This window comes from Molothrus aeneus, chromosome 13, assembly GCF_037042795.1.
Source record: "Molothrus aeneus isolate 106 chromosome 13, BPBGC_Maene_1.0, whole genome shotgun sequence".
NCBI lineage: Eukaryota > Metazoa > Chordata > Aves > Passeriformes > Icteridae > Molothrus > Molothrus aeneus.
Window position 1 is genome coordinate 17486754 of NC_089658.1, and position 12814 is coordinate 17499567.

Genomic DNA, 12814 nt, shown 5'->3' on the forward strand with positions numbered 1-12814 from the left:
GCGGCGTGCGGGCGCCCCCCCGCCCCTGCGGCGCGCGCGGAGCCTCGGCGGGGCGGCGCCGCCCGTCACCTGCGGCCGCGCGAGGGGCCGGGGCGGGGCGCGGCGGGCGGAGCCGGCGCGCGAGGCGGGGGGCGGCGGCCAATGGGGGCGGGCGGGCGGCTCGCGCGGCGCTCTTAAGGCGGCGCGGGCGCTGTCAGCGGGCAGAAGGCGCGCGGGCTCGACGGCGGGGCCATGGCAGCCCTCAATGGCGCCGTGGAGAACGGGCAGCCCGACAAGAAAGTGCCTCCGCTGCCGCGGCCCCTGCGCAGCCTGGAGGTGAAATACACCAAGGTGAGCCCGCCAGGCACGGGGCGCTGGGAGGCGGGTGGGCTTCGCTGTGGTGTCGCTGGTGTTCGGTGGAGTCAGTGTGGTGGTGAGGTGTTATATTTTTAATACAACATTTTCGCCCTCAATGTTGTTTTCCTTAGCTTCTTTTATTCCTTCTGCTGCCTGAGACAGTAGGTTTACGGGGGTTTGAGGTTGAGCAAGCAGATGACAGTGGCGTTTCTAATGGAGCAACACTTGCCCCAATCCCTAATGCCAAAAACCTATTTATTTCTTTTTAATAAAATAACTCCTCCAAAGCTGTTACTCTGCCCCAGGCGCCCTGGGCTCCTCTCCCTGGCTGTGGCGCCTGTCAGCATCTTCCCCTCCCAAGCCACCCGTGAACGTCTCCAGCTCCCCGCTGGCGCTCAGCAAAATCCGATTTGGATGGGGTGAGCCTGGGCAGGGCGAGGAAGGTTTTATCCCTCAGAGCCGCTTGCTGGGGTCGTGTTCCAGCGTCCTTGACCCACAGCTCCCCTGTGGGGAGGTGGCTTGGTGCCAGTGCTGGGTTTGGGTGGTGGCGATCACAGGGCCCGTGTCCAGCAGGACTGGGCCTTGTGGAAAGATTCTGCCACGAAACTGGAGCATCCTGCAGCCCCAGAGAGGAGCAGTGCTCGTGTTGGTGGCTCTTCATCCCAGCTCCATGGCCTCCCCACAGAATGAGGAGTTGGGCACTGAGCCCACACAAACCCTCACCTCTCCGCTCTACATTGAGTTTCCCTTTAAACAGTTGCTCCTGACCTTTCGGTATAAACCAAAGGCTCCTGAGCTTGATATCTCTGTCCCTCAGAGGTGGGGCTGGCTTGGAGCTGAGCAGGGCTGCAGAAATCCCTGCTCCCAGTGCAGCTGTAGCTCTGCGATCGCCAAGTCGCTTTTTGTTCCACAACAGCCTGACCCGCTGCCTTGCGCAGTGGGGAGAGCGTCAGGCTGGTTACTGCTGAGGAGCCTCGGCTGCCATAATTTCAACTTTGTGCCCGGACTAAAAGAGCTGCAGGAGCTGAATGAGTGTGTTACTGTTGCATTTTTGTGTTGAGTATTAAGAAAAAACAAAATTCGAAGCTTATTCCCTTGTAGCGAGAAAGAGGGAACAGTGATAGCTTGTCCGGTGAGGTGTTGATTTGAATTATGCATCCAAAGTGTACTGAAACAGATTAGCAATTAGGAGTAATCAGTGGACTAGATTAATTTTTTAACATCCGAAATTTATCTACTCTTTATTTGTCAGATAAACTTGTCATTTAGCAGCAAATTGGGTCTGCAGCTGCTGGTTGCAGAATGGCGTAATGCAGCACAAACAGCTCTTTCCTGTGTCCAAAATGGACACGGCCATTTGAGTTCTTCTTAAACATCCAAATGTTCTGGTTTTTGTTATTTTTATTGTTGTGAACACTTTTAAACGCTCCTTAGGGATCTTATCCTGCAGCCGTGTGTGTTTTCAAACACGCAGTTTATGCTCCACAGTTTTGCCAGAGACTGTGAGCGCTGGAAGAGTCAAGGTTGTATCTTTAAAGTGGAAACCAACATAAATTAAAAGTGTGAGTTTGATGTTTGATCTGATGCTCCCGGTGCATCTGAGAAAATAATGAGCAGCAGTCAATTTTCATAAAACTGTGAGGGGTTTTGTGCAAGCTCTGAGTTTCACCAGATGTTTACAGCTGACAGCACGGTTCCCTCTGCTTAGAGGAGATTTTTATTTTTGGTTCTACCAGTTATGGGGCTGGGGGAGAGGCAAAGTTTTTCAACAAAGATCTTTCTTATAGAGCAGCTTAGTGCTTGTCATGGGTGTGTGATGGAAGTGATCTGTCCACAATTCCTTGTCTCAAATTTTGGCTGTGAAGCATGAACTGTGGATATACTATTCAATTTGATTTCAACTCCTGGCACCAAGGACTCGTGATATGTGGTGGATTCCCAGAATGATGCCAGTGTATATGTTACATTTAAAACAGCCTGATCCTGTCACTCTGATGTTTTACTGCTTAGTAGGAACATCACTTTCCCACAGAATTAGCACTGAATGCAAAGGAAAAACCAGTATCCTTCTCCAATCATTAGTTTGTGAGCATATACCTGATACTGTAATTTTATGGTTCCTGTCATATTTCCCACATTTATAATATGACTTTTCTTCATTAGGGAAATAAAGAAAAACTGAGGTTAAAATGAGTTTATGTTAAAATAGCACTTGGGTAACAGAGGTAGTTTGGGAGCACTGGGGTCCTAAACAGGAGTTAATATTTATAACATTGTATCTTTTCTTGTGACTTCCCTTGGCAACATTTTTGTGAAATTTTCTTTCTCAGCCTGTGTGAAACAGGTGGGTCCAGCAGTGCAGCTTCTACACCAATTACACTTTGGATGCTTTATGCAGAAATAATAAGAAAAAGTCCTTTCAGGAAAAAAAGCTGCCCAAGGAAAGAAAACTATGACCCAAAGCAGTGGGAATTCCGAATGTAAGAGATGCAACATTAATCTCCTGGTGGTGTGTAGAGACTCATAAACAAGATTGCAAATGTGGATGGCTTCCAAATAAAAGTACTAGCTTACAGCCACTAGCAGGCTACTAATAAAGATTACTTCATCTAATCTTATTTAAAGTATATTTATAAAATATAACACTGCCAAGTCAGATCACAGCGTGGATAAGATGCATGTTGAATCAATTAATTGTATATAGGTATTCGTGTTCTGTTTACAGTGAGTAACAACACTCCAGTATTTAATGCATTTTCAGTTACGCAACGCTGGGACTGTTTGTTCTTGCTCTGGAAATGCAATATTTTGAAACACTTAAATCTTGTCACAGATGACTCCAAGTGACGTGGGAGGCTTGATCTGGCCTGTGACAAGGCATGGTGGGGTAGAGCGGAGCCAGAACCCTCCTCCTGCAGACACTGCCAGAGGGGGAGCAAGCTGTGGAGGTAGCCCAGGGCAGGGCACCAACAGCAAAGTAATAATTGTACAGCAACACAGAACAGGAGGCTCCCTTCTGCCTCAACCGTACAAGTTTCTCTTGGGGTCTGCTTGCTGTTCCCATGGAGATGTATTTTAAAAACTGTCCATTTCTCACTGCCAAATCCTAGTGTTGTTCTCTGTGGGACCTGTGCTCTGCCTTCCTCTGGCTCAAAACTTACTGGGTGCACAAGGTTTGTAGAAATGCTTCTGTATTGCCAGTAGTGTCCCTTGGAGAGAGCCTGAGCATCCTTGACTCTGCCATGGATGGAAGTTGAAGAGCCTCTGGACCTTTGAGGTGCACTTGTGGGTTTTTTGTCTATATAAGTTGTTTTTCTTTCTCCTGCCCATCCCACTCCCCTTGCTCTCTCTTCAGATATTTATTAACAACGAATGGCACGAGTCTACAAGTGGAAAGAAGTTCCCCACCTACAACCCTTCAACTCTGGAGAAAATCTGTGACATTGAGGAAGGAGATAAGGTAAATATTGTTGGACAAGCAGTGCAGAAGACATTTTCCAGGGAATTTCTTTGTGTAGGGAAGCACACAGAGGAAAAGCTGGCTTTTAACAGCAATATCCATCTGGCCAGCCTGAGCTGGAGGTCTGGGACACTGGATGTGCTGCTCAAGAGTTACATGGGCTGGGTGTAACATCAATCCTGTCCAGCTTGTCAGAAGCACTTTCCCTGGTAAGAACTGGCTGCTGAACACTGTCAGAGGAATGAGATTGAGCATCATTCTTGTGCCATAGACTGGAAGGAAGTAGCCAGCTTGAGGAAATAGCAATGATGGTGTGTGCTCACCCCTGACAGGATTTGGGCCCTGTGTTGGGGGTGGTTTATACCCCAGCTGCAGGGCAGCCTGTTGGAGACACTGAACTGAAACTCCCCCTTCTTTAAACACAAATAACCTGAGTGCTTGGGGGAATTTAAATTTGGTCATGCAAACATTGACCACTTGCTGCTGAAGATGTGGTGCTGCTTTTCTGGCTGGTATTGTGGGTTCTGGTCTCCTGCACAAATGTGGCAGCTCTCACTAAAACCAAACCAGTATCTCAAGAGCTTTAGTAGTCTCTTGTGTGCTGTAGAGTAACCTGAGATGTTACTGCTTGGGTTTGGTAACAGCCTGAGGTGAGGAACAATCACATGTGACACTTTTTTGTCCAAAACAGCTCATCGTGTACGGGCCAACTAGTCTGACCTATGGAAAAGAGCTGGGCCAACATCTGGCTTTGTGCAGGAAGTCATGGGAAGGTGATTCACAGCTGCTGTGCTGTGCCAGGGCTTTGGTAGCTCATTGCTGTGGGCAGTAAGTGATGGGCAGCATGGCCATTTCTGCCTGCACTGACTTCTCGTTCTTGGTATTTAAGCTTGTCCAGTGCTTGTGAGGCAGCCTCCAAGACTTACTGCCACTGGGGATCTGTGCATCCATGGGGCAATTACACATTGAGGCAGAACCAAACATTGTGTCATTTCTTTATCCTGACTGGGTAGGACACAACTGTGTTTAATTGCAGTGGCATGTAAACAGTGGAATTGAAGCTGACTCTGATGCAAGTGTATTTTGATAGGCAGAAACCATGATGTTGTTATTGCTCCCTGAGCTAAGCGTGTCCTCAAGCAGCTATAGAGTACTACATGTGCAGTTTGTGCTTGCTTCTCAATGTTGGCTAAAGAAAATTGTTATACAAAACTAACAGGCCAGTTTTGCCTCCTTGAGATTTTTCCCTCTCTGAATTCAGCTTCTAGCTTGCAGGAGGGTCACTGTAAACTTTTCTAGCCAGTGGAGCTCCCAAACCCCTGAATACTCAGTACAGGTGACTGATTTCTTTAGTGGAAATTGTAGCCAAAAATGTAAGCTAGCTCTGCTTTGGGTGCTGAAAGCCTCTTCTATACATCTCACCTTTTAAAACAATATTTTGCTCTAACTAGGCTTTTCCAAGAAACTGAGTGGGGATTAGACCTGGATCTGGGTTAATTAAAAAGAGTACTGGGTGACAACCATCCCCAACTAGCTGTTTGCCTTCTGCTGACACTTGACCACATCCCACCCTCTTCTGGCCAGCCAAGGTCCCTGAGGCTTCCCTTGCTCTGGTTCATCCCCTCGTGGGGCTGTAACTCCAGTCTGCTGGAGTTGCCCCAGGAAGTGGTGAGTTGTGCTCAGTGGTGCTTTCCAGAGCCTTGTCCCCTTGTGCCACTGCACTTGCTGTGCTGGCCAGTGCCACTGCAGGGGTGGCAGCTCCTGCTACAGGCTCTCCCTTCTGCTCCCAGCCCAACATTGGCAGAGCACAGCTGAGCTCCCCTTCCCAAGCCCTGAACACAAACCTGCCCCTCCCTGGCCATGCAGAGTGTTTTGCTTAGGCTGCACATGAGGGGTGGAAATTTGGCAGCTGATATCTCAGCGATGACAGTTTAGTCTGGTGCTGAAACTTGGCCAATGCTTTATAAGCCTAGAAGAAAAGGTTTTGTTGTCTGTTCTTTACTTACAGAATTGTCCTTGATGAGACAGTTGAGGGATAAAAAGATGTCTGTGTGGAAAAAGACACCCTGAAAATAAAATGGTGGATGTTTCCACTGGATGCTGGAATATACCTGACAAATAAAAGCTTAGTGTCCAACTGTTTGCCAGGTTGATAATGGAAAAGGAGTAACTCTGGTGCTATCCCTAACACTTGGAGACAGGCTTTTTTCTTGTAGCAGCTTGCTGACATCCATCAAGGACGGGGAAAAGTGCTCCTTCCTCAAAGCAGTGCCCAGCTCAGTTGCTCAGACCATGGGCAGCAGGTCCACAGCTACGACTGTCAAGTCTCTGTCATGATCATTTCTAAACAGTTCCCCCTCTAGTGGGTCTTTGAATGTTGGGGTTTGTTCACAGTCAGTCTGTCCCCTTCAGATTGTAGTGGCAGACTGAGGTAAGACCACAGTAGACTTGCAGTGCCCTCAATAATGATTTTGGACATTTCAGGATGCTGTTAGGATGCTGTTTGGAACCTAAAGCTATTCAATGTGTGAACTGTTTGTAGGGGAGCAGGTCAGGGAACCTCTTCTAACTGAAAAACTGTGACATGCTCATGCCCTATGTCAGAAGAGAGCCTTTCCAAAGATGTGCACAGAAGAAGTCAGTAGGTGAATTGAAGAAAGACGGTCCCCAGTGGGTGTGCTCCATGCCTGGCACATCTCCTCACTTGGAGCACTCTGGGGCACCCTGAGATTGAAGCAGAGCAAGGCTTTTTTGCAGGTGTTTTCCAGTCACAGAGCCAGTGGGGTGATGGTCTTCACTGTGCTCTGCAGCCTGTGCTGGGGCAGGAGAGAGGAAAAGAGGATGGGAAAAGAAAAAAGGAGCAGCAATGAACAGGACTTGAGGGAGAGGAGGAAGATGGACGAGGCAGCTCAGAACAAAGAACAGTGTTCAGTTTGTTCAGGGGGGAAGGTATGTGATTGTGTAACTGGGCTTGTATCATAATTCAAACACCCCAGGTGGCTATGAAGGTTTGCAGGCATTTCCCAACACTATAAAGACTTTGCAATCTTAATATTCTTAGTGGAGCTTTTTATGTAATGCTCAGTAAATCTGTTATAGATCCGAGTGGAGCACCAGGATGCATGGATCTCCTCCTGCTGTGGTTTTGTGCACCACAGGGTGTTCCTGGCACCTTGACAGCTCAGAGTCACTTTGTCACGCCTTGTGCCTACCTATTGCAACATGCCTGCAATGAACGTGCCATTCAGACTCCCCTAATGCCTAGTCATAACAGGATGGATTAAGAATGGCATTTCAGCCTTCCTGAAGGATTTCCTTGTTTTTGCTGGTCTCTTAGGACTATTGAGGCTGTGCAGAAAGGCTCTCAGGATATCACTTGGTGGTGCTACCCTGAGGGTGTTTAGGGGAAGCCTGCATGACAGTGACTGGAAGCTCTGAGCCAATTTTTGTACCCAGAATGTCTCAGAAAGATGGTTGTCTTCATTTTTGTCTCTACATGAACTGCAGCAGGGCTCAGGTGCTCCCATTTTTAGAGGCTGGGGAACATCTGAGCATGCACTGAAGTCCTCTGCCCATGCAGTTGTCTCACTCCTGTTGTGAGTGCCAGGGTGGAGGGAAGACCCTCAGCACCAATGGCATTGTGCCACTGCAGACCCAGTTCCCTGCACATCAGTGCTCCCAGCCTGGTTGCAGAACTAGTTAATTGCTGCTAAGGAAAGGCTTGTTTAAACCTGACACACTTATGTTCCTTTGCCTGCTCTGTCAGATAAATTATTCATTCCTTCATTCCAGCAGGCAGGATGGGGGATACATGAGTGTGCAGTGGCTGGTGGTGCCTTCTGGCTTTTGTGATGTGCCAATGTGAATCCAGATCAACTCCAGCAGAGTGAGCCATTCAAAGGCCTGTGGTGGCTGTGGGTGATGGCTCCAGGCAGGACCTGCCTGGCTGTGCTCAGTGGCTCTGGGCACCTCTGCCCCACCAGCATCCCTTGCTGGACCAGAGCCATCCTGTGACAGCACAAGTTTCCTCCAATGGCTTCCCACCAGTGCTCTTCCAGAAGGATGGAACTCTTCCTGACAGTATAGGTCAGACTGTTTCAAAGCTGTGTTATTGCTTGGTAAAGAAATGCAGCCAAATTTAATGTAAGGTGCCATTGCCTTGGGTGATGACTTGCAGTTGTGACCATGAAGGCAGCATGGCTCCCTACAACGTTTTTTCTGGACTGAGCACCCCACATCCCCTCCTGTGAGGGGGATGTGGCCAGACCTTGTTGGATCAATGCAGAGGGTCATTTCCTAATTGTATCCAGACAAGACTTGGGAAAAGGTATAGATGAGACAACTGGTGAAGTGCTGGGAGGAATGGTCAAGGTCTGACACCTTCCCTCCTTTCCCAGCCTTTTGAACCGGATATTGCAGTGAGGTGCAAGTTCTCCATCAGCTGAAATGAGGCTTTACACACAGCAGGAATCTGCCCAAAGCTTTATCAGTGCTTGGGGTACAGCCTTGGCCTTGTGGATGTTGGTGGCAGTGTTGCCATAGATTCCATTGCATTGGAAGCCCTTGGCATCACTTTTTTAATCAATGTGTGTGAGGTGATGGGAGGAGTCCAGAGCATACGGTGGCCAGAGCAAATGAATGAAGCTCCAGGGGTGATGGTGTGGGAAGAGAGGAATTTGCTCCCCATCTGGTTAGTAACTTGGTTAAACAGAGTTGGATTTGGTCCAGAGGATGGTAAAGCTTGTGGGAGATGAAGGGACAATGGCACTCAGTGTGTTTAGGGGAAATGTCTTTGTCATAGCACTGAATAGCAAAACCTTTCCCATCCTGTAGAAGTGTTCTGGGAATGTGTTCTAGGATCTAAGGGTGATTTTTGGTGTGTTAACTGCCTTGGCATGGGCTCCAGGGGAACTGGATGGTGGGATCTGAGCTGTAATTACTTCCCTGGGTAAAATCTTGATCTCATGGGGGATTTTCCTGCCCACACTTGTTTAGAGGAGGCTAATTCATGTAGGCCAGTGGCCTGTCATGATTCTTCATCCTCCCCCAGTGTCACATCCTGTATTGGCAGGAACATGATTCTGGATTATTTTATAAACAAGTCAGTTACATTAAATTATCCTTGAAAGACCCAATTGGTATTCAGGCCTCAAGGTTGTTTATGAGCTCAGGCCAAACATAAAACATATTCCAGGCTTGAATTCAAATCCAGGAGTGAAATGAAAGTGGTTTTGTTAGACAACTTGGTTTTGGCCACCACAGCACCAACTAGGAGGGGTTTCTGTGCCATTGTCCAGCTCCTTCCTTGTAACCTGAGGTTTTCCTGTGTGTGTGTTGTGTAGCCTGACGTGGATAATGCAGTGGAGGCAGCGAAGGCAGCGTTCCAGAGGGGCTCTCCATGGAGACAGATGGATGCCCCAAGCAGAGGACGACTCCTGCACAAGCTGGCTGATCTCCTGGAGAGGGACAGAGTCATCCTGGCAGTGAGTACTGGGAGCAGTGATAAGCCAGCAGCAGTTGGCTCTGGTGTATCCCTACCTACCTAATATTTTTCTGTTCTCTCCCTTCATGAAGGGCAGAAGACAGGAGTCATGACTTTGTTCCTTTTTCTGCAGGACTTTAGGGGTTTTAGAAGGCTGTCAGTTCTTCTACATAGTTGACTTTTGCAGGACTTTAGCTAGTTATTGAAGTGATTAAATATATTAGTACTTAAAATGTGTTCAGTTGGTAGAAGCCTTTTGGACTCTACAGGCCTTGTACATCTTTCCAAATGGCAGCCAGAGATCTCAGCTTGGGGCTGCTGTCCATCCCCACCTAAGTTCTTGGATCTCAGCGCTCTCCAGTTCAGTGCTGCACTTTTATCTTCAGGGAAATGCATTTATGACATTGCATGCTGTCAGATGTGCAGATAACTGAGCCAGTGCCCTGCTGAGGTCAGAGGGAATTGACACCCGTGGGATGTGCTCAGGAACCTGTACCTGTGTGACTGTTTTGAGCTGGGTCTCTTTCCCCAACACAGTGTCACTCAACTGCATGACAGCTTTCAGTTTCAGCAGGGCAAAACCAAAACATTTTGTTCTGAAGACAGTTCTGGGCAGCAAGTAAGAGGGAAGAAATACATATATATGTGTGTGTGTGTGAATAAACCCTGTTTATTTTCTGCTCACTTTTTGATGTGACTTTGGGGCAACCTCCTTTTCCCTTAACCAGAACACACTTCAAGCTTGCTGTGGTCCTTCTGGTCTGGAAGAATTTGTTTGGCATTGCTGTTTGCACTGCAGAAATCCAGCCCTGGCTGCCTTGGCTGTGTGCTAAGCAATGACTTATAAAAATCAGTTGTTTTAGCAGACATTCAGTGGATAACAATTCTTGCCATTCCAAGGGGAATGTCTGTTTGAGTGCTGTTTGGACCCTGATGTCTGTGGAGCATGACAGGGTATGACTTCATGTGTAAACAAAGATGTTTCAATCTACCAAGGGATAGTACTTCCTTTATGGATGTGCTAGCCATTTGCACCAATATCCCATTTAATGACCTGAGTGGAGAACAAAGCATTCCCTGAGCTAATGATCAGAACAGTGTGAGGGACACAGGCTCAGCCTGGATTTTGTTTAGAGCTGATCAGCACCAGTGCAGCTTCAGTGAGGCAAATTCTGCCTTGCCCTGGGCTCAGCACAGATATGAGCCCAGAGGTTACTTAACCCAACCTCTGAAAAGCCTTCTGGTATAGGCTTATGAAGTAGAAAAATTAGAATCTTTTTTTTTCTAATAGAAGGAAAGTAGCTCTGCCTGATTTCAGTGACACCATCTGGACTCCAGAACATCTGTGCTGGAAGGTCAGTTAGGGTGAAATCATGATACTCACATTGTTTCTGACCAGTGCCCCAGACCCCAGCCTGTATCCCACCCACACTCACCTTCTGGAGGCTTCTGGAAGGTGCTCCTGAACAAAGCAGCTCCTGTACACATCAGAGTTACTGTGTCTGCTTTCCCTTCTGCATTATTTGTATTAACAAGCTCATTATCTAAATATTAGAGGAGGGAAGAACATTCCATGTCTTCAGAACAAGGCACAATAAAGCTAAGAAGAGGGTTTTTAAAAGCTCTTTCTTAAGGAAAAAAAACCCCAAAACATTGCCTTGTCTGACAGTGTATGCAAATTGGTTTTTTTCAGACTCTAGAAACAATGGACACAGGAAAACCTTTTCTGCAGGCTTATTTCATTGACCTGGAAGGCTGCATCAAAACCCTGCGCTACTATGCTGGATGGGCTGATAAAATTCAGGGCAGAACTATTCCAGTGGGTGAGTACCTTCAGAGCTGGGATGGGATCAGGCTTGAGGGGGAGGGAGATCCATGGAAAGGCTGGCTTCTGAAAACCTGCAAAAAGAGCCTGCACTTCCTTTCTATCTCAGGATGCATTTTAAGCAGATGTGTTTCAATATTGAAACTAATGGGAGAACTTGGTTAATGCCTGGATAGATCTCTGGAAAATAATGTGTGGGCTCTTCTGTTGCTTTTTTAACAGAGAAACTTTTGGTCAGAGCAGTCACACAGAGAGAGCACTTTGGTCCAGGTATAGAAGTTCAAATATTGTTTTGGTGAGAGCAAGTTAAGAGAATGGATGTCCTTGTGGCATGATGGACAATATGGAGTATTTTAAAATTTGGCTTCTTTTGTCCCTGCATGTGGGTGATCTCTGAGGCTGTGTGAAGGACAGACACTGCAGACAGAAATTAGTCACCAGAGGAAGGGCTCTGGAGGGCTGAGCTAGTTCAGTCTGTGCAGACAGCAAAAGGAGCCATGTCAGTCATATAAACTGAGATTTGTCACCCTCATTCAGAGTGGTGTAAAGCTTTGCTTGTCTGGACACTCCTTGTTTGTCCTGATTTGAAATCCCTTTGAAAAAGCATCATTAGAAATGTTCTTGCTGTCTGTCACATCTTCCCAAAGAAACTAGGTGTTCAGCAAGAATGAATTTGAAAGGCAAATGTTCTTCCTGCTTTCTCTGTGAAAGAGCAGCAGCAGTATTTTAAGGTGAATAGTACTACTTTAGTTCCAGAGTTTCATCTTGTTATGATTTCTTACCAGGAGTGTAATTCCTGTCACACTGAACAGGATTCCTGTATAAAGTGGGTTTTAAAACTCTCTCCCTCAAGGAGACAAGTGTTTTGTGTTTTTCAGTAGGACAATCTGAAGGAAATTTGTTTGCTCATATCAGTGTGATAATGAGTTATCCTCCCCTCAGCCTCAACACAGGGAGTTTGCAGAAGGAACTGAACCCTGGTTTTAAAAGGTTCCTGTGTGACTGTGAGTGCTGTTTGGCTTTCAGGCTGGCACAAGACCTGTACTCAGATCTTCATCTGGACAAAGGCATGAGTCAGGATGAACAGTGTTCTCTGTCTAACAGGGGCTTAGTTCTGTCCCCAACACACCTTCTGTAAAAGTGAGGATTTTGACTGTTTTGTGCCCTTTTACTCTCTTGTCTTGCAGATGAAAATTTTGTCTGTTTCACCCGGCACGAGCCCATGGGTGTCTGTGGAGCCATAACCCCAGTAAGTGACAGTGCTGGTGCCCTGCATCTCGCACAGAGCTGGAAATTCCATGTGCTCTCCATCCTACCCTGCAGCCTTGTGCTGCCTGGCTAAGCACAGCTGTTCTGCAGGGAACTCCCATCTCAGTGGCCTGATGTAGTTTTGTGTTTTACCCCCATGCCAATTGCTCCTGGCAACAGAAGTGCTCTGCACTGGAAGGGTGGGTCTCCTAATCAGATGCTCTGTGGCTCTCTGAGGCTGACACCAGTCACCAGAGAGCAGTCAGAGCTCTGACTCTCACACTGCTGGGACAACCATCTTGTCATGAGGAGTGCTGGCTTTCTGCTGCCTTGTGCTGATGCATAGTTTTGGGTTTTAAATCATATCCATTATCAATTAATTATGTCTGGCTGCTCTCTGAGCTTTCTGGGATTAAATCTCATGAATAGTTTTCTTTTCCTTGAGGTCTCATTCTCTGCTGAG

At 47.3% G+C, this 12814-nt stretch overlaps 1 protein-coding gene across 2 annotated transcripts in view; it reads left to right on the plus strand.

The window, feature by feature from the left end:
* The first annotated feature begins 231 nt into the window (after positions 1–231).
* Positions 232–12814, plus strand: part of ALDH1A3 (aldehyde dehydrogenase 1 family member A3) — a 30939-nt gene continuing 18356 nt past the window's right edge. The window contains exons 1-5 of one of the 2 annotated variants that reach the window (XM_066558736.1): positions 232–330; positions 3692–3796; positions 9139–9279; positions 10972–11101; positions 12291–12352. In XM_066558736.1, the coding sequence (XP_066414833.1) occupies positions 232–330; positions 3692–3796; positions 9139–9279; positions 10972–11101; positions 12291–12352 (537 nt within the window). The remainder of the gene's footprint in view (positions 331–3691; positions 3797–9138; positions 9280–10971; positions 11102–12290; positions 12353–12814) is intronic. The other variant, XM_066558737.1, reaches the window with a different exon arrangement.